We start from the raw sequence: 18890 nt of genomic DNA on the forward strand, positions 1-18890 counted from the left end.
GGTTTTTAAATCTATGATACCTAAAAGATACATAAAACCTATATGAAAAGTGACTGTTGATGTCTGAAATTTATTATAAGCATCGAGTCATATATGTGACTCGTATTTCCACTGAACAGGTCCCTTTGTATTTCATCTCTATTTTTGTCTTTTTTAATTAAAAAGTTCAGACATGTCTTAAAATATTCCCTAATCTATAGTGGTTCAGCCATGTTTGTGTATGGTTGATACACCTGTGTATCAAAGTTATGAAAATTACAGGTGTGGAACAGTTGATGAACATCCAGTCCATGAACATCATGTGTAAATTTATAACCGCTAAAGTCTAATAAATGTTTACAAAACTTCTGTTACTGATTCTTGTACGGGGGTGCAGAAATCCTTTGTCCATATCTTCCGACTTGGAAATTTGCCCTTATGGAGGAGCAACTTTTGTAAGGTTAATTGTCGGTGGACAAGTAAAATGTGACCTGCTACTTGAAAGGGCAGTAGTTCCATATATATATGCATATATATACATAGGTGCCATTCATACTTGCCAGTGAGTACCATACAGATGCATTACATTTTTATATAGTGTATGCTGAAATTTATTGATTAGGACTGAAACCAGCCACAGCTTCTATGGATACAACCAATGAAAGTAGACAGTATTGGTTTAGGTGACAGCTTTTGATGGTTACATCAGAACAAATTTCATTGGCTGGAGGATAGGGTTTCTCCGAGGAATCAGTTGTCTGAAAAAGTCACTTGACTCTACAAAAACATTATGCGCACCTCTGATGAACTTTCATTTAAATGCGTCCGGATGGATCATTTTCTTACAAAAATGGGACAAAATGTGAATATTTGAATGAAAATTCAACAAAACAGGCTAAAACTAAACTTGATTATAACGAGAATTACAATTTCAAAAGAAAATAGGAGTTCAGAGATTCTTGGCTGCAGGAGTTTCCTTGGCTTATGGCCAAATGAAGATCAAACAATTGCCTGTTGTAATACATGTAAGAGATTCACCTCCACTGCCGATAAAACCAGTGTATAGTTTGCAGGACAGGTTATCACAAGGAAAGAGCAAAGCACAATACATGTCATGTAAAATTTGATAGGCCAAATCTGAGAGAAAAAGTTGTGGGTGATTTAGACAGTGTGATCAATAAATATAGCGTGGGCCAAACTAAGTGTGGGTGATTTAAACAGTGTGATTAATAAATATAGTGTGGGCCAAATCAAGTGTTACAAGAAGCAGTTTGGCATATGTGATAGCAGAGCAGAAAAAAATCTTTTTCAGACAATTAATTCCTTTGCGAGGATCAAATCAAAAATGGAGTTGAACTTGGAACTGATTACATCAACAGAATTGCATGCATAGATTTCTTTAACAAGATCTTCTGCCAAAAATATGTAACGGATAAAATATTTAGAGCTAAATTCATATACATCCTTTCAGATGGTAGTACTTATTCAGCAGTTATAGACAAATAATGCATGATCTTACTCGGGTTAAATTTGTAAAATACATGCAATTGATGCTTGATATTTTTAAGCATGTAACTGCAGTTAGCTATTGCAAACAAATGATCTGATTTTGTAAGTGAGTGGGGCTATTAACACACTGCACAGACATCTGCATGACATGAGAGTGACACCTGGTGACTGTCTGAATTATATTATCAGTTTAGAATTGTTCTTCACACTTTCTCCTTCCATTGCAGAGTGTGATAGATTATTTTCCTCTAAGAACCAAGTTAAAACCCACTTTGCAGTAGTCTCTGTTAGACAAATCAAGCATCACATGAGGATTGTTGCCAGTGAACCTGGTTTAAATGACTGAGCCAGTAGAAGTTTAATACATTGGTTAAAACAAAGGTCCTGGAACAAGGCATCTCTTGCACAAAGCCAAGCAGCTGAATTCCCAGCCTGAAGCACAACCTTGTACAAGCCAGTCTGTGCCTGAGCCAGATGATGTAAACTTTCTGCAGTATGTCTTTGATAAAATTGGTGACTGTAATTCCTGAGCAAAAGTGAAGCAGGTTATTGCTTCTAATCAGTGTTCTCTTCAATAATCCGTGTGGACTGATGGTGTTTGTGACCATTTAACTTTTTTCAGTGTAATTTTCTTAATTACTTAAAGGTTAGCATTAGCTCTGTTGTTTTCTTACATCTGTAATCTATGTATTCCTTTCCAAGCAAAAATAAGAAAAGTTTAAATATCCAGTTTATTTTAAATGGGACATCCATATTGCATGCATTTAAATGATGCAGCTTAATAAAAGTTCACATTTTAACAAACCTGTCTTCCACTATTCTTTTCAACTATGAAAATATGGACAAGTGTTTTTTTAATAAGGACAAGTAAACTTTCTAATTTACTTGTCCGTGGACAACTTAATTTTGGCAAAATTTCTGCAGCCCTGTAGTATATATCTGTTATCTCAGGTGTTAGAATATTAGGAAATGTTCTCCAATTCACTTCTTTTTCAGGGGTTGTTAACATATTTTTGGCTGCCCAGTAAAAATTATAATCAGATTTATACACCAAACGCATGGCTATAACCAATGCAAAACAAGGTGTGAAACACTTCCATTTTCTTCTGCAGCTAAAAAAAACAGCATGTTCCTTGACAAGTGCTATGGGACAAGCACTTTACGGGTTAACTTTAGGAATATAAGGTTCACTACCTCTCAGGGTTCAGAAAGATGAAAGCTTTCATCTTTCATGTCTGCTTACAAAGTGTAGACAGAGGGAAGAAACTTTTTTATTACCTCCCTTGCTACTGCTAGTAGGTATGGTTGTAAACAATATTAAGCTTTCACTGTTATACAAACAGCAGCATCTTGCATGGCCTCATCTAATCCTTCAAGATCTTAATGATTTCAAACCATCATTGTGGTAAAGTTATTACATATTAAAGTGTTTACAAAGGATTGGTAACCTTCGTTGGGATTTTTGTGAATATAGTTCCATATTGTTTTAAGTTTGTGGACTTTTTTAACATGTTTTAAGTTTGTGGACTTTTTTAACATGGTATGTCACGCAATAGCATCACATCCATGCATGTTATGATTTTTAATTGCAAACATGGTTAAAATAATATTTTGTGACTTTGCTTGTATTGTTGTTGAATTCATATTTTTGGGTTCTGTCATGTGTATTCTTCATTATTCTTGTCTTTAAGAAGCAATGGCAACAAAATCTTGTAATGTCAGAAGTACAGTGTCAGCAAGGACGATGATGAGACTTGCCTCACCTGTAATGTACTTCGTTAATACCATATAAAGTTTTTAGTTCATGTTCGGAGGGGACATGGACAAAACTGAAATGTGATGACAAGTTATTGAAGCACGACACCGAGCCTGCACCCAAAGTCATCTTCTGTCATTAGCGGAGTGGGGGAGGGGGAGTTTTGCTGACATGTACACACACCCTGTCAGGAAGGATCTGCTGGTTACCATTATATCCGATCAGTTAGAGATGGATAATGCTGTCATCAGATGTGTCACAATGGTAAAAATCGTCATGGAGTCACACATAAAGAGATTGATCAAGGAAATGGCAGAGTAGCTGCTTTCATCTTTGGATAGTTGCCTTCTTTACTTCTTCACACAGGTCCAATATTGTTTTGCAGGGAGAGTGTCCTCCCAGTGTTTGGCAAATCTCAAGGAGTGGCTTTGAGTTTATGGGTAGTGCCTTTCCTTATGTAAGTCATGGTGCATGGGGTATGAGTCTGATTTGGCAAATGCAGGTTTCCAGCCATTGGTGCAGCACTTGCCAGTGTCCCATTTATTAGCCAACATGTAGTCCCTAACATCGTGGCAGTCAGAATCGGTTTTGTCAATGGTACATACATCATAGGCTAGCTGTCATTTCAATGAATACAGAACCATAGGAAGATCATTGTAACTGGACTGTCTGTTGCAGGCCAGCCAGCCTTCCAGCAGATTGCTTAGCTTTCCTTTCTGCCTGCAATCTAGCTATCCCTAAGACCTACCTTACACCCAGCAGAATATACTTTATTGGTTTACCAACCTTCAGTACAGCAGGTAAACCTAACAGTATTGGCCGATAAACTGTCCTATGCCTGATTACAACTACTTCCATGCCGCTTATGTTATGTTATATGCGGATATGGAAGCATTGCCAAATTATGACATCCCCACCCTGTGCCTCCCCAACTGCTAGGCAAGGAAAACTCTGACCTGACAATTCATTCTGACACCACTTTGGAAAGTATCGGACTTGGGTTCAAGGCTTTGATGGAGGAAATGTACTAGATCTTAAAGATATCTGATTGCCTATTTAATTTGCCTATGAGCCAGAACTCAAATATTCCGATCGTTAATGGATCTTGTGGATGGGAGCAGAATTAGTCATTTCACCTTTTTATGCAGTAGATGAAGATCAGCAAGATTTCCAGTTGTTTCGTGGACAAAATCTGTGACCTAAGGATTTCAAGAGGCTTTTATTCAGAGAGCCTGTTACCAGTGTCTTCTTCCACATGATGGTGCAAAGTATTTTGGCAACATCATTGATGATAGGTTTAGCATCATTGTCTGTTTTATGCCTAATTGAAATGTGGGAAACATGCATGAATACAAGTCATAAGCCCACAGGTCCAAAGTTATTAATATGGCAGCTCACCAGTCCATGGCTAATGCGCTTACAGCTTTGTTAACTTGGATTTGGTATGATGTGACACTTTTCTTCATTCATCATCACTGAAACAGCATTGTTCTTTAGCTTTGCAATCATGGCCAGATGGTTTCCCACTTTTGTTTGGGTGTCAGATAGAAGAGGTTGTTGTTGTTGTAGAGTTTAATGCCATTTTTCAGCACACGATAGGCTATACATGGCGGCCAGTATTAATGGTGGAGGAAGAACCACCGACCCACGAGAAGCTACTGGCAAGCTTTCTCACATACCCACATTTGCTGAATCCGAGACTCGAACTCACACAGACAGAGGTGAGATGGCAGTGATCCGTAATGGAGAGCGCTTTAGACCACTCGGGGCCCCCAAATAGAAGAGGTACAGAAACAGGTGGCACAAGAGTTGCCTCTCGAGCTCTCTTGACCTCATCCTCTGCCTTTTTGTCCCCAGTAATCTCGGTCAGAGAGATGTTCTAAGGCAAAGGGATAGACAGCAGTATCCCATTAGCTAAACTGCAACAAGGCTTCAGACAGCAACAGATTTTTAAATCTTGTAGGGAGCTTAATAAGGGGTGAAAGGAAACAGTTTCTCTTCCCCAGACCAAGGAAATCTCTACAGCTTTTGGGTTTAATAAAAACAGTGATAGATTTGATTCTTCCTGGCTGACATATGTGCACTCTGCAGATGGCATTGCTCACTCAGTGACACCCATTTTCAGGTTGTCTAAATCAGCATGTGTCAGTTGTTATTGACATAAATCAATTTCTTCATTATTGGCAAGACAAGCAAAGGCTTACTGCCTGGAATTTCTTTGGAGATGCATAAATCACACATCATGATTTGTATGGATGCAAGTTTGTCTGGCTGAGGAGCTCACCTGTTGCCTCATTTCTCCACAGTAAGCTGCAACTGGATTTGAGGGGAAAATGTTCTTCATATAGACCTTTTTGTAAATGAAGAATATGACAAATGCCCTTCTGTCTTGGCAAGAGATTCTGTATGGGAAAGTGGTCTGGACACTTCTTTGTGATCACTCACCTCCTCAGACAGGGAGTGGGGATCTGGAGGAGGGGGAGGAGATCAGATAATCTGTCCTGGTCTGGGAGTTATATGCTTGTGCTCTAGGCACAAGATAACTGAACCAGTGTGACACATATGAGGCAGACAGAATGCGTTGGCTAATTTTCAGTCAACAAAGAGTCGAAATTGCACATAAAAATCCTGTTGAAATTCAGTCAGCTCAGACCACCCGCTTGCAGGTGTTTCATTCCTATTCATGTGGGCTTCTTCTCCCCTGGGTTTTGTCAGAGGAATCTTGCATAGAAAGAAGTTGAAACTTGAGTCATCAAGAGACTCAAATGAGCAAGAAAGCTCTCCACTTTGAAAGCCTATATGGGGAAGTGGATATTTGGCAGCTGGTGTAGACAAAAAAATTGCCCATTTTAGATGTCTCAGTTCTGAGGTGGCTACCTTTTTTCAACAACTTTTCAAAGAGAAAAAGTTAAATTAAGTTACTGTCATAGGATATTGCTCCATGATGTTAAGAACTATTAGGCATTATAATAGAGAATATATAGGTCTCAACAAAGTCTATCAGACTTGCATGCCACCTTTGACCTGGGCTGGCCTAAATCACTTGCCATTGTTTCCTAAATAAAACTTCATAGGTTTTTATTTGGACCAACTAGGAGAAGTATGAACCATTAGTCAAAGCCTCGATGATAGCACTAGTCTCTTAATGTTCTATGGACACAAAGCTATGTCTTATCGAGATCAGATGGTTCTTTGGTCCTTACGACACAACCAGGTTTTATGGCTAAAAACTGATTGCCATCAGCAGTCAATCAAAAGATGGTCAGCCAGTCTCATTCCTTCACTGAGAAATCAAGAGGGACAGCTATGCAAAACTTGGTTCATGTTCTCAAACTTTATTTGAAACACATGGAGAAGAACTGTTACTGTGACCCAGATGACCACCGTACCCTTTTGAAGTTGAGATCAGCACAATTTCCTTTTGTTGCTCAGTAAGGAAAAGTTGTTCTTTTCTCCTTCTCAGAGTGTTGTCTTGTGTGTTGTGACCATCAATTCTGGTACCTTCATGTTTTGGTTGTGGTTTATCGTTCTTCTAGGGTATTCAGACATTCTCTCCTTGAAAGAGGCTCATGGTGGAGATTGAATGCAGATGCATGTCCTCCATCCTATTTCTCCAAAACGTTAGTGTTATTGGGGAACTTATTCAAGGAGAAAGCAAAGTTTTTAGTAAATTATCTATCTCTGAGACTACTTATCCAATCACATTACTAATAAACCCTCCCACGACTTTATGCAGTTATGAACATTGTTTTTTGTGCTCAGCTTAAACTGGTTTACTGCAGCCAGCTTGGGGTCATGGGGAAGAGTTTTTTCCCTTTTTCTATATGGCATATATATCTGAACAAATAAATTTTGTTTATCTGAAATTGGTGGATTTGAGAAGTAGTGAAGCTTATATTCATGGCGTTAATGTGAGCGTGTAAGTAATCTTGGAGAATAATTTACTACAGAATTTGCTTTCTTGAAAACCCATCCTCATGTTCATAAGTTTATTTGCAGATAATTATTTCTAAATTTTTTGTTTACACATTTGAAATTTTTAAATATTTGGAAATAAGTTGTTTTCTTTTGTTAAACAAAGTTGACAGTGCATAATTTCATGGTACTTCATTTATTCACTGCCTTTACTAAATTTTTGTGTGAAATTTATATTTTGTATTCTTTCAGCTTTTAATTAAAAATGTTATATCAATATGTTTTTCTCTTAAAACACTTTTGTATACCAAGAATAAAGAAACCTCATAATAAACCTTGTGAATTATGCATATTCATTACACATTTATGCTTGGAATTTTTTTTATTGGACTATAGTTAAATAAGTCTAATTGACCTGTGGTCACTTTCTCAAATACATTTGGCGGAGTCATGTTACTTAGCATGCATACATGTCTTGATTGTCTTGATGTATTCAACAGCACCAATCTACCAAAGGCTTAGAGATTGTCCTGATATGCATGCTTTGGCCAACTTTTTTTGTTGTTTAATTTTACTTTTGATGTGGACTGTTTATGGGACATGTATATTTTATAAACAGAAATCTTGTTGAATGTTTACATAATTTTTTTTCCATTTGGTCTTGTGCTTTTGCTTGTTATAACAAAGAAAATGTGTTTTATAATAGCATGAAATGGAATGAAACTTCTAAGTTCATTAATCCTTGATCAGTAGTAGAAAATCCTTCACTGATTTGTTTTGATATGCTTTTCCTTATTGTAGTCCTTCACTGATTTGTTTTGATATGCTTTTCCTAATTGTAGTCCTTCACTGATTTGTTTTGATATGCTTTTCCTTATTGTAGTCCTTCACTGATTTGTTTTGGTATGCTTTTCCTTATTGTAGTCCTTGACCGATTTGTTTTGATATGCTTTTCCTTACTGTAGTCCTTCACTGATTTGTTTTGATATGCTTTTCCTTATTGTAGTCCTTCACTGATTTTTTTGATATGCTTTTCCTTATTGTAGTCCTTCACCAATTTGTTTTGATATGCTTTTCCTTATTGTAGTCCTTCACTGATTTGTTTTGAAATGCTTTTCCTTATTGTAGTCCTTCACTGATTTGTTTTGAAATGCTTTTCCTTATTGTAGTCCTTCACTGATTTGTTTTGAAATGCTTTTCCTTATTGTAGTCCTTCACTGATTTGTTTTGATATGCTTTTCCTTATTGTAGTCCTTCACTGATTTGTTTTGATATGCTTTTCCTTATTGTAGTCCTTCACTGATTTGTTTTGAAATGCTTTTCCTTATTGTAGTCCTTCACTGATTTGTTTTGAAATGCTTTTCCTTATTGTGGTCCTTCACTGATTTGTTTTGAAATGCTTTTCCTTATTGTAGTCCTTCACTGATTTGTTTTGAAATGCTTTTCCTTATTGTGGTCCTTCACTGATTTGTTTTGAAATGCTTTTCCTTATTGTAGTCCTTCACTGATTTGTTTTGAAATGCTTTTCCTTATTGTAGTCCTTCACTGATTTGTTTTGATAAGCTTTTCCTTATTGTAGTCCTTCACTGATTTGTTTTGATATGCTTTTCCTTACTGTAGTCCTTCACTGATTTGTTTTGATTATGCTTTTCCTTACTGTAGTCCTTCACTGATTTGTTTTGATATGCTTTTCCTTATTGTAGTCCTTCACTGATTTGTTTTGATATGCTTTTTCTTATTGTAGTCCTTCACTGATTTGTTTTGATATGCTTTTCCTTATTGTAGTCCTTCACTGATTTGTTTTGATATGCTTTTCCTTATTGTAGTCCTTCACTGATTTGTTTTGATATGCTTTTTCTTATTGTAGTCCAGTCCTTCACTGATTTGTTTCGATATGCTTTTTCTTATTGTAGTCCTTCACTGATTTGTTTTGATATGCTTTTCCTTATTGTAGTCCTTCACTGATTTGTTTTGATATGCTTTTCCTTATTGTAGTCCTTCACTGATTTGTTTTGATATGCTTTTCCTTATTGTGGTCCTTCACTGATTTGTTTTGAAATGCTTTTCCTTATTGTAGTCCTTCACTGATTTGTTTTGAAATGCTTTTCCTTATTGTAGTCCTTCACTGATTTGTTTTGATATGCTTTTCCTTATTGTAGTCCTTCACTGATTTGTTTTGATAAGCTTTTCCTTATTGTAGTCCTTCACTGATTTGTTTTGATATGCTTTTCCTTATTGTAGTCCTTCACTGATTTGTTTTGATTATGCTTTTCCTTACTGTAGTCCTTCACTGATTTGTTTTGATATGCTTTTCCTTATTGTAGTCCTTCACTGATTTGTTTTGATATGCTTTTCCTTATTGTAGTGCTTCACTGATTTGTTTTGATATGCTTTTTCTTATTGTAGTCCAGTCCTTCACTGATTTGTTTTGATATGCTTTTCCTTATTGTGGTCCTTCACTGATTTGTTTTGATATGCTTTTCCTTATTGTGGTCCTTCACTGATTTGTTTTGATATGCTTTTCCTTATTGTAGTCCTTCACTGATTTGTTTTGATATGCTTTTCCTTATTGTGGTCCTTCACTGATTTGTTTTGATATGCTTTTCCTTATTGTAGTCCTTCACTGATTTGTTTTGATATGCTTTTTCTTATTGTAGTCCAGTCCTTCACTGATTTGTTTTGATATGCTTTTCCTTATTGTAGTCCTTCACTGACTTGTTTTGATTATGCTTTTCCTTATTGTAGTCCTTCACTGATTTGTTTTGATATGCTTTTCCTTATTGTAGTCCTTCACTGATTTGTTTTGAAATGCTTTTCCTTATTGTAGTCCTTCACTGATTTGTTTTGATAGGCTTTTCCTTATTGTAGTCCTTCACTGATTTGTTTTGAAATGCTTTTCCTTATTGTAGTCCTTCACTGATTTGTTTTGATATGCTTTTCCTTATTGTAGTTCCAGAAAACCAGAGAAGCCATCAAATCCTATAGAGCACATTAAAGAGACGGATACTGTTGAAGCACCAAATCAGCGGTCAATGTACTGTAAAGACAAAATTTATGGGGGCAATGATGAGTTCTCTTTTGAGGAAATAAGAGCAGCTGTGTGGAAAAAAAAAGAAAAGCAAAAGCAACTTGAAAAGGAAGAGAAAGAGCTTGAAGGTATTCAGGAACATTCCATTTTAATCAATATTTGTTTGATGAAGATGCATCGTCATGTTACCCATGTCCATATGTACAGACAGTCTGTGCCTCATTGTTTCTACTAAACAGCCTTAATGAATAGAAAAATTGCTGAGTTCCATGTATTTGTGACCTACTGCTGTCATTTTTCAAAATATTTAACCAGAACACATTTTTAATTTGATCACATTAATGTTAAAAAACTGCTGATACTTCACAGTTTTTAATTTGATCACTTTAATGTTAAAAAAATGCTCTGATACCTTGCAGGTTTTAATTTGATCACTTTAATGTTAAAAAGATGCTCTGATACCTCACAGTTTTATATTTAATGACTTTAATATTAAAAAGATGCTCTGATACCTCAGTTTTTAATTTGATCACATTAATGTTGAAAAGATGCTCTGTTATCTCACATTTTCAGCAGTCTATTAAAGATGAACAAAATAATTTCCCATTTATAATCCCTACAAAGGGATGAAATTCTTCCAACCTTCCCCTTAGTTGTTTGCATTTTTTAATTTCTCTTATTTCATTTGCATCATAACTCAAGGAATCTAACATCAGTCTTATGGTAGTTACATCATCTGCTAACAGATTTGTTTGGCATTGATGGTAAAGGTTTATACAAACGTTGCAGTCATTATTTCTTTATGTTTTTGTGAATTTGTTGCTGTCATGGTCTTTTTTAAGTAAATTTTCTGACTTTGTGCGTCAACATGATATAGTTAGTACCCACTGTTGGTTGTTTAACATACAATCTATATATCTTTGTTGTTTATTTAGTAATAAGCATTGTTTCTTTGTGCCATTGAAGATATGTGTGGTACTTTGGTCTACTAAATGTTCATCCATGTTTGCATGCAGCATACATGAGGTATGGTCTGAAAACGTACGGACTATGGTATTATGACAGGGTCTTGAGACTAAAGAGAGATGGAGCAAATCTAAGTAAATGGAATGCAACATTTAAAGACAGTATCAATAAACATAATCACTAGTCTGCATTGTGGGTGACATATTGACAGTGATACCTACAATACCTACAGCCTCTGTGACGTTGGGACAGCTGCAGCTGGATGAATAAATGGTTGACTTACTATCTCAGCAAGCTTTGTTGGAGTCATAGACGAGGCAACTAATACATGAAAGTATGTCTTGGTTGCTGGCCTTGGGTTAATTTGTTCTTTCTCACCCTTATATATTTAATACAGAGTGGGAGACTGTCCTTACTTTTCTGTCCTGATCAGTAGGTGTATGACCCCATCCCAACATGTCTAATCTTGGCCACGGAGCTGTAAGTCTTGGTATGCATGTGGTATTTTTTGGACATGGATGAATTATATGGCCACCAGTCCAGTCCAGTCCATATAATTTTGTTCCGATTGCATTCCATCCGTCATGCCAAGCATACTCTACAATCAGTTATTTGGAAATTAACTACTTCATTGAATCAGAGCTTAGACTGGCTAGTCACATATGGTTATTTGGAACTATACTGGGATCTAGTAAGATGATTATCCATTTCAATACATTGGCTGACCAGGCATTACTGACCAGTATGTCCAGTGGAATACTGTGCCAGTCATCCAGGCAATAGCTGTGCTAGCCATCCAACCAAAAACTGTACTGACTATTCGCCCAATAGCCATGTAGACCATCCACCCAATAGCCAAACCAATGCCATCATAATTGCCAGCATTTCAAACTAGGAAGACAAACTGTTACTTGCTCAGTCAGTGATGCAACCGCTAGAACAAATCTTTACAGCTTATGCCATAGGAGGAGATGAAACAGTACACAGGGACAAGTGCACAGCTTCATCTTTGTCGCCTGTGATGTTTTATTCTAGTGTTGACGGAATATCTTGACAAGTAACCATATGTTGATTCCACAATATAGCAGGGTTCATAGCAAAGAAAAGTTATCTCTCACCTCTCCTTCATCAGTAAAATTAAGGAGACTGATGAAAAACCTGGTCTACATGCTAAAACACTCTTTATACCACACATAATAGTGTGGGGTTGGGGAATGTCTCTTTCCTTTGGTTAGGATAAAGAAAGACTATGTAAACACCCAAGCCCTAGCATTGTGGATAAAGTAAGTATTATGCTTGGTGTACTCAAAGATCTTGAGGGGTGTATATACATGAAATAAGAGCTACCTCTGCAAGCTTTGCTTTCGAAGGGAACATTACTCTCCAAGACATAATAGAGGCAGATGGCTAGCACAGTCAACCTCCTCAAGCTTCTACCTCAGTGATCTAGCTTTGCAGCCAAGAGCTGAATCCATTGGATGCCACACAGACCATCACCAGACTGGTCTAATGTCCACACAGTCTTATAGAACAGTGCTTTTGCTGCATTTACTAAGTGATTTAATCAGTAACAAAGTTATTGCTTACCTCATTCTCTTATGTGGGTACTGGCGTCACAGCTTAGGTGGCCATTAATAGTGCTTTTCTCATTAAGAGTGCTTTTTACTGTCATAAAGGGAAGAATCTTTATTCCCTCTGGATTAACCATGGTAGAGGTAGCACTTTCTCCACCTGTTCTACTAACATTCATGACAATGGGGAATGTATTGAAAGGGAGAAAGTAAATCTTATGGTAAATTATGTTTCTCCTAGAATAATTACTAGCCTTCCTACACCTCCCAAATAGGAGCATTGTTGAAGCAAAACATGTATTAAAAAAATTAGCCACCTAGCGGGTGATCAAAGGAGGTAAGAGAAAGGGTTTGGAAGAGTTTCTTTCTATTGTCTCTATTGAATATAGAAGGAAACAACAAATTATTTTCATCTTTCCATGATTGCTGGATATGAGAGGCATCAGAGCATCGTTCTAATGGCAATGTGATTGGTAAGTATTCTTGGAAAAAGATAATTTACAAAACGATTTTTTTCCTCGTTGAATGCAAAGGGAAAGAAAGATATTCAACTGTTCAGTAGATACCCTTTTAGAGGCATCCTTCACGGACAGTAATGCTCATTATCATGTAACATTCACTTCAGTACTCATTCAGTGGTTGATTGAGATACTCATTAGCATAAGTAATTGTTTTAATGTTACAAATAGTATAATCTCTTATTATAATTTTTTTACCTAATTCCAAATGCTGGCATGTTCATGCATATTAAAATTTTATCTTTTTAGATGGGTATTTATATGCTGAAATAGATGCCTCTTTTTAAGTCTTTACTACTTAATTAAACTGCCTTTAGCCAGGATATACATGAATTATATAGAGAATAATGCACCTTTGTATGCTGAATAATTGACAACCTCGGATCACAGAGGTCGGTGAATGAAAAAATTTAGTGAGTTTCTTGAGCTAGACACATAAAAATACCTTTCACATTTAAAATTCTTATCTAGTTTTGGTGAAACTTTCACTGTCAACCAAACTTTTCTCCAGTTAGCTGCCTTTGGTTGTCTTTGGGAAAGCAATTCATCGGCATGATGCAGCCAGTAATTTGTTGAAAGTGCCATTATAAAACAAAGTCATCCAAATATTTCTGTATATATGTTCAAATTGAATAGAGGAACAAAATTAACAAAGTTTTATTGGTCTAATACAATGCTCAAGTTAATTTTTCAACATTTGCCACCCGAATTAGAGTATAGCCCCTTTTATATACATTTTGTCTAAAAAAGAGCTGCTAGTTACTGAATGGCACACAATTTTTCGACTAATATTTAATTTCTAAATAGTAAGAGGAGCATACTGCATATCTGTGTTAGCTGTTGAAAGCAACAAAGGAGAAGCACACATGAAGGCAAGATTACCGTATTTACCATATATGTTGGGACACCGTGCATTTGCTGGGATACCATAAATTAATTTTTGAAGTAATTTTTTTGTACACTGAATGTTGTGAGACATCATTTTTGGTATAGTTATAAGTTGTGGGACACATTTTAAATCATTAGAAAATTACATGTCGGAAAATGCGCTCCAAAATTTGATTTATAAAAAATATAAAACTGTACTTGAGATGTAACTCCTTAATCCACTGCAGCATCATCTCATCATCCCGACTCTTTTCCTGTACATGTATGATCCATTCTTTTGGTGCATGAATATTTTGTAGCTTTTTTGTGCCATGCAAAATTATCATAGGAGGCAACAAATCTCCTAAAGTTGAAACTGCAATGACTAAAGTCAGATTTTTAAAAAATCTGCATCAGTCATGCTAATTCTCAACTTTTGACCCCCATCTTATCGACAGTTCGTCCAGGAATGAGATCCAATTACACTGGTATTTAATCCATGTTAATGATCATATTGTATGCAAAATCATCTTCTGTTCAGGCCTTCACAAATTCAACAAATGATTTTATTTTCTCCAACGTTTCTGGGCAATAATGGGTCATCAGTGTCCACACTTGAAGTACTATATTGTGTCAATTTAAAAATTGTTCCATTGTTTAAATTTATTTTCTAAATTCCCAGCACACTTAAAAGAATCCAGTCAGCTATTGAAGTTGGCTTGCTTTGTAATAAAATAACCTTTGTATTTGATATCCTGGTGGTAAGTTCAAACAATGGGATCTCTAGTCATAATTAATACAGAAGGGCATTGATGTGTGCAGGTAAAATGTACACACAGTGATAACTTACTTTAATAATACTATTTGAAACCCGTGCTAGCGAAAAGATTGTCATTTGCACTCACTGTGAATGTATTTTCAGACAATGATTTTTATTTGCGGGATACTGTCATATAGTTTACCTAGATATAATAAGATTTTGTTGGATTCAGTTTTCAGTTGGATAACATATTCAAACCTTTGAGTACAACCAAACAATTTGTTTCTCTATGATCATGTCAATGAACAATGTGTTGTGTGTTATCTGACATAAGCGATACATGCAATTGCCTACGCTACATATATGGAGTTCATGGATATTTTTCTTTAATGCTCATGATGAGAAGAAAGAGGAATAAATGATAACAATACAAGTTTCTTTCATTTTATTATCAAATAAGCGTTTTGTTCATCTATTGTATTGCAATGTGCAGATGGGGATGTGCACAAATTCAACACAAATTTATTTAATTTCTTAAGTCTTGGGACATATGACCTAGGTGGAAAAAAGTTTCACAATAAGTTCTGAGACAGGGAAAACATTTTTTTTATCATGTCCCAATATATACGGTAAATATGGTAAGTAAATGATCATCCAAGTACAGAATACAACCTTACTCTGATTGATTTGTTTGTCATACACTGAACTTTTCTTGGGACATTTTGAAGAAATACGAATTACAGTAGATCTGGGTTTGTTAATTGAAGAATAAAGAAATTGCACACAAAATGTATCTTTTCATTCTCTGGAATACTGAAACTTCATTTTCAGATCTTGTGTGTAATGTGAAAAAAACTAAATTTTTATTTTTCTTTCTTGTCATTATATACAATAGTACCATGCATAATTCAGATTAAAAAAATAAAATTGAAAGAATCTGTTACTTTTATGTTGTACTGTATGTTTATGTTGTACTGTATGTATTTTCCATTCTTTGACAGAGAGACATAAGGGTCTTTTACGTCAACGTCAGCAAATCTTGCAGCAGGAGCAGGAGTTACAGCGGCAGCAGTTAGTAATACAGCAGGAACAGCAGGCCTTTCTGGAGGAATGCAAAAGACAAATGCAGATTCAGCGCCAATACTTTGAGAAAGAAAGGTATATTGACCATATATAAATGAACTAAATTTTATAAAATCTGATCCAAATAGTGTTGATTTCAGGTAAGAAGGGGAAGACAATTAGGGAACATGACTAAGCACATTGCAAAACTTGTGAGCAGAATTTTTGTTTTCAATATTACACATTTTTCTGTGAGAGAAAAAAATTTGAATCTTGAAAAGAATTCATCTTTACACAACTCCATTTTAAGAGTTACTGCCCTTTGTCTATTTGAAATTGACAGGATAAGACAGCATGTCATTTTTAGTAGGGCTGGATTTGCGAGGTAGGAGGCTAATATTCCTAATGTAATGTGATTGGTAAGTATTCTCAGAGAAACATAATTTACTTAAATATTTACTTTCTTTCTTTTGGCAGTCCTAAGAAAGGAAGCTAAGCCCAATCACCCTCAAGTCCTAATGCTCCACATTCTCGGACATGGGCCAAAATAAGGACATCTTCAACCTTCTAATATTTGTTTCCTTCCCTTTGTCTAGAACTTCATTGACTCACCACTCATATCAGACCTGCTTTCTAGTTTCCCTGAATATGAAGGCAGAATAAATTGAGTACATGTGATATTGATCAACCAGAACTATCATCGGCTCTTGAAATGGTTTTTCTGTATTTCCCACGATGGCCTTAGTTTTTATTGACTAGAAGAGCCTCTTGTTCTTGGGAACCAGTGATAGGTCTTAAAACTGCATTCTTTCCGGGACCATTATCCCAAGGTCATCCGTAGGACATCTACAAACCATGTGCTTGAGCAAACCTGCTTCCCTGTCTCCATAATCTAAGCCATGTGGTAGAGGTCGTTGATGAACTTTACTTGCTTCTACCTAAGGAACCTCTCATCCAGAGAGCTCATTGCAACCTGGTTTCCTCTTTATCTAATTGCATTTGTTTCTCTTCTTTCTTCTGAAGCTCAAGCTTTCTTAACTCTAATTCCATATTTTAATTTTACTTCCCTTTCTTTTATGTTAGAGTCTGATACAGAGATACGAATCAAAACCAAAGCACTTTTATCCAAAACATTCTTTTCCACTAAATACTGGACCAAAATATTTTTTATTTCTTTCTTCATTAAAGAAGACTTTGCCTCAGAAGGATCGTAGTTTCTGGCAGTAAAATCAATTCATCTTTTTTTCAAGGAATCTAACTGCTCCTGGGTAGGATTTGAAATAAAGATCTCCACTTTTGATGACATTGTAAAAAGGCATGTTGATTTCTAAAATGTGACATCTTGAGATTTGAAATATTCTGAAATTAGGAGAATTTAAATTTTAAAAGAGTTTTCTGAAATATTTTAGCAAAACTCATATCCTGGACGGGCCCCAAATTTTCTGTTACAAGTTCTGTGCTCTTAAAATAAGTAACAGAAAAGAGTGGAGACAACAAGCTTTGTAAAATTTAACAATTAATTTATTTCCCTAGAATACAAAGTGAAAAATGAGAAAAAAGAACTTAAAGTATTGCAAATTAAATCCCCCAAAAAATCCAAGAATTAAAGACACAAGTCCTAGTAATAATAAAACTCAGTTCAAGTCCAGAAGAGATCCAAAATTGAAGGCGATGATGTGTCTGTTATTGCCTGCAATGTGATCACCGAAATATTATTCCAGGTTTGAAATCAGTATAAATTCCAATAAATGTTTTTTACCCAAGAAGTTTGTATTTCCAGAGAAAATAATCACTTGAATTCAGTAATTTGAAGCAAATAAAATCCAGCCCAAACTGGTAACAACATAATACAACTTAAAGTTCTAGATGTTAAAGTACAACTGGTAAAATCCTCAGTCACAAGATAATATAGTTCTTTGCTTGACCTCAGGTCACAATTAGCTATTTCTAAAAACAACCAGTATCTAATGGAAAATAACTTTCTATAATGATCTAATGAGCCTTGTTTATTTACAACACAATAGCCTTTAAAATTCACATAGGAATCACCAAAAACCATGACCCTGATCAAAATTTTGACTCCTTCTTGTTTACCTGAATAATAATCCTGATAAAAAGCTCAGAAACATAGAGAATAATGATGCTATTATTAGTTGTTTACATAAATGAAATAAATTTAAAACAATTAAAAAAGACAATCATGTCAAGCAGAAATGAACTCAGTTGTGGACAAGGTCAAGTCCAGCATACAGTGTTACATTACAATAACATATAATGGAATAAAAAATATTAAAACTAACAAACAAACATTTAAATCAAATATACATAACACTGAATTTGTTATATAATGAGGCTTGTTTCACTAAATCCATGCACACCATTGCAGAATAGAACATATACTTGGCACTGGATAGCTTAGTCATCAATATGAAAAATATGAAGTAGATACAGTCGAATAGACCCTTTTTCAGTCACTATATTAAGTCTATTGTTTGCTTGACATGTATGGGTATTGTTGAATATATTACACTACCAGTAGACATATTTTGTTTCTTACATTAAATGAAAAGGCTAGTACTGTAACAGGACACAAAGTTGATTTTAGATGTTTGTTGTTATGTTGGCTTTGTTACGGGTCCTTGATTGCTTGTTGGCTTTGTTGCAAGTCCTTGATTGCTTGTATAGGACATGTCTGGTTTTATACGTTATTGGCATTGCCTCTGCAAATGCAGCTTGAATTTGTCCAAAATAATCTATCTTGAACCTATAGTATAAGAAAGATACTTGTTTAAATATAAATTTGTCATCTTGTGCTTTAATTTTTCATTAGCACTAACCCAGATCTGCCAGGCAATCAAGGACCTGTACCAATGATTAGCATCTGATGATCATCCAATGTATTCCAGACTTACATCAGTACTGTATATACTTATGAGTCCAACTGCAAATTGCACTAAAT

General features: G+C 35.5%; 1 protein-coding gene across 1 annotated transcript in view; it reads left to right on the forward strand.

The window, feature by feature from the left end:
* Nucleotides 1-18890, forward strand: part of LOC149802618 (mitotic checkpoint serine/threonine-protein kinase BUB1 beta-like) — a 156724-nt gene that overhangs the window by 37594 nt on the left and 100240 nt on the right. Inside the window, exons 9-10 of the mRNA XM_089951932.1 lie at nucleotides 10110-10315; nucleotides 15871-16027. Coding sequence (XP_089808058.1) covers nucleotides 10110-10315; nucleotides 15871-16027 — 363 coding nt within the window. The remainder of the gene's footprint in view (nucleotides 1-10109; nucleotides 10316-15870; nucleotides 16028-18890) is intronic.

The sequence above is a fragment of the Sinohyriopsis cumingii genome, chromosome 3 (genome assembly GCF_028554795.1).
Source record: "Sinohyriopsis cumingii isolate HCF-2022 chromosome 3, ASM2855479v2, whole genome shotgun sequence".
Classification (NCBI taxonomy): domain Eukaryota; kingdom Metazoa; phylum Mollusca; class Bivalvia; order Unionida; family Unionidae; genus Sinohyriopsis; species Sinohyriopsis cumingii.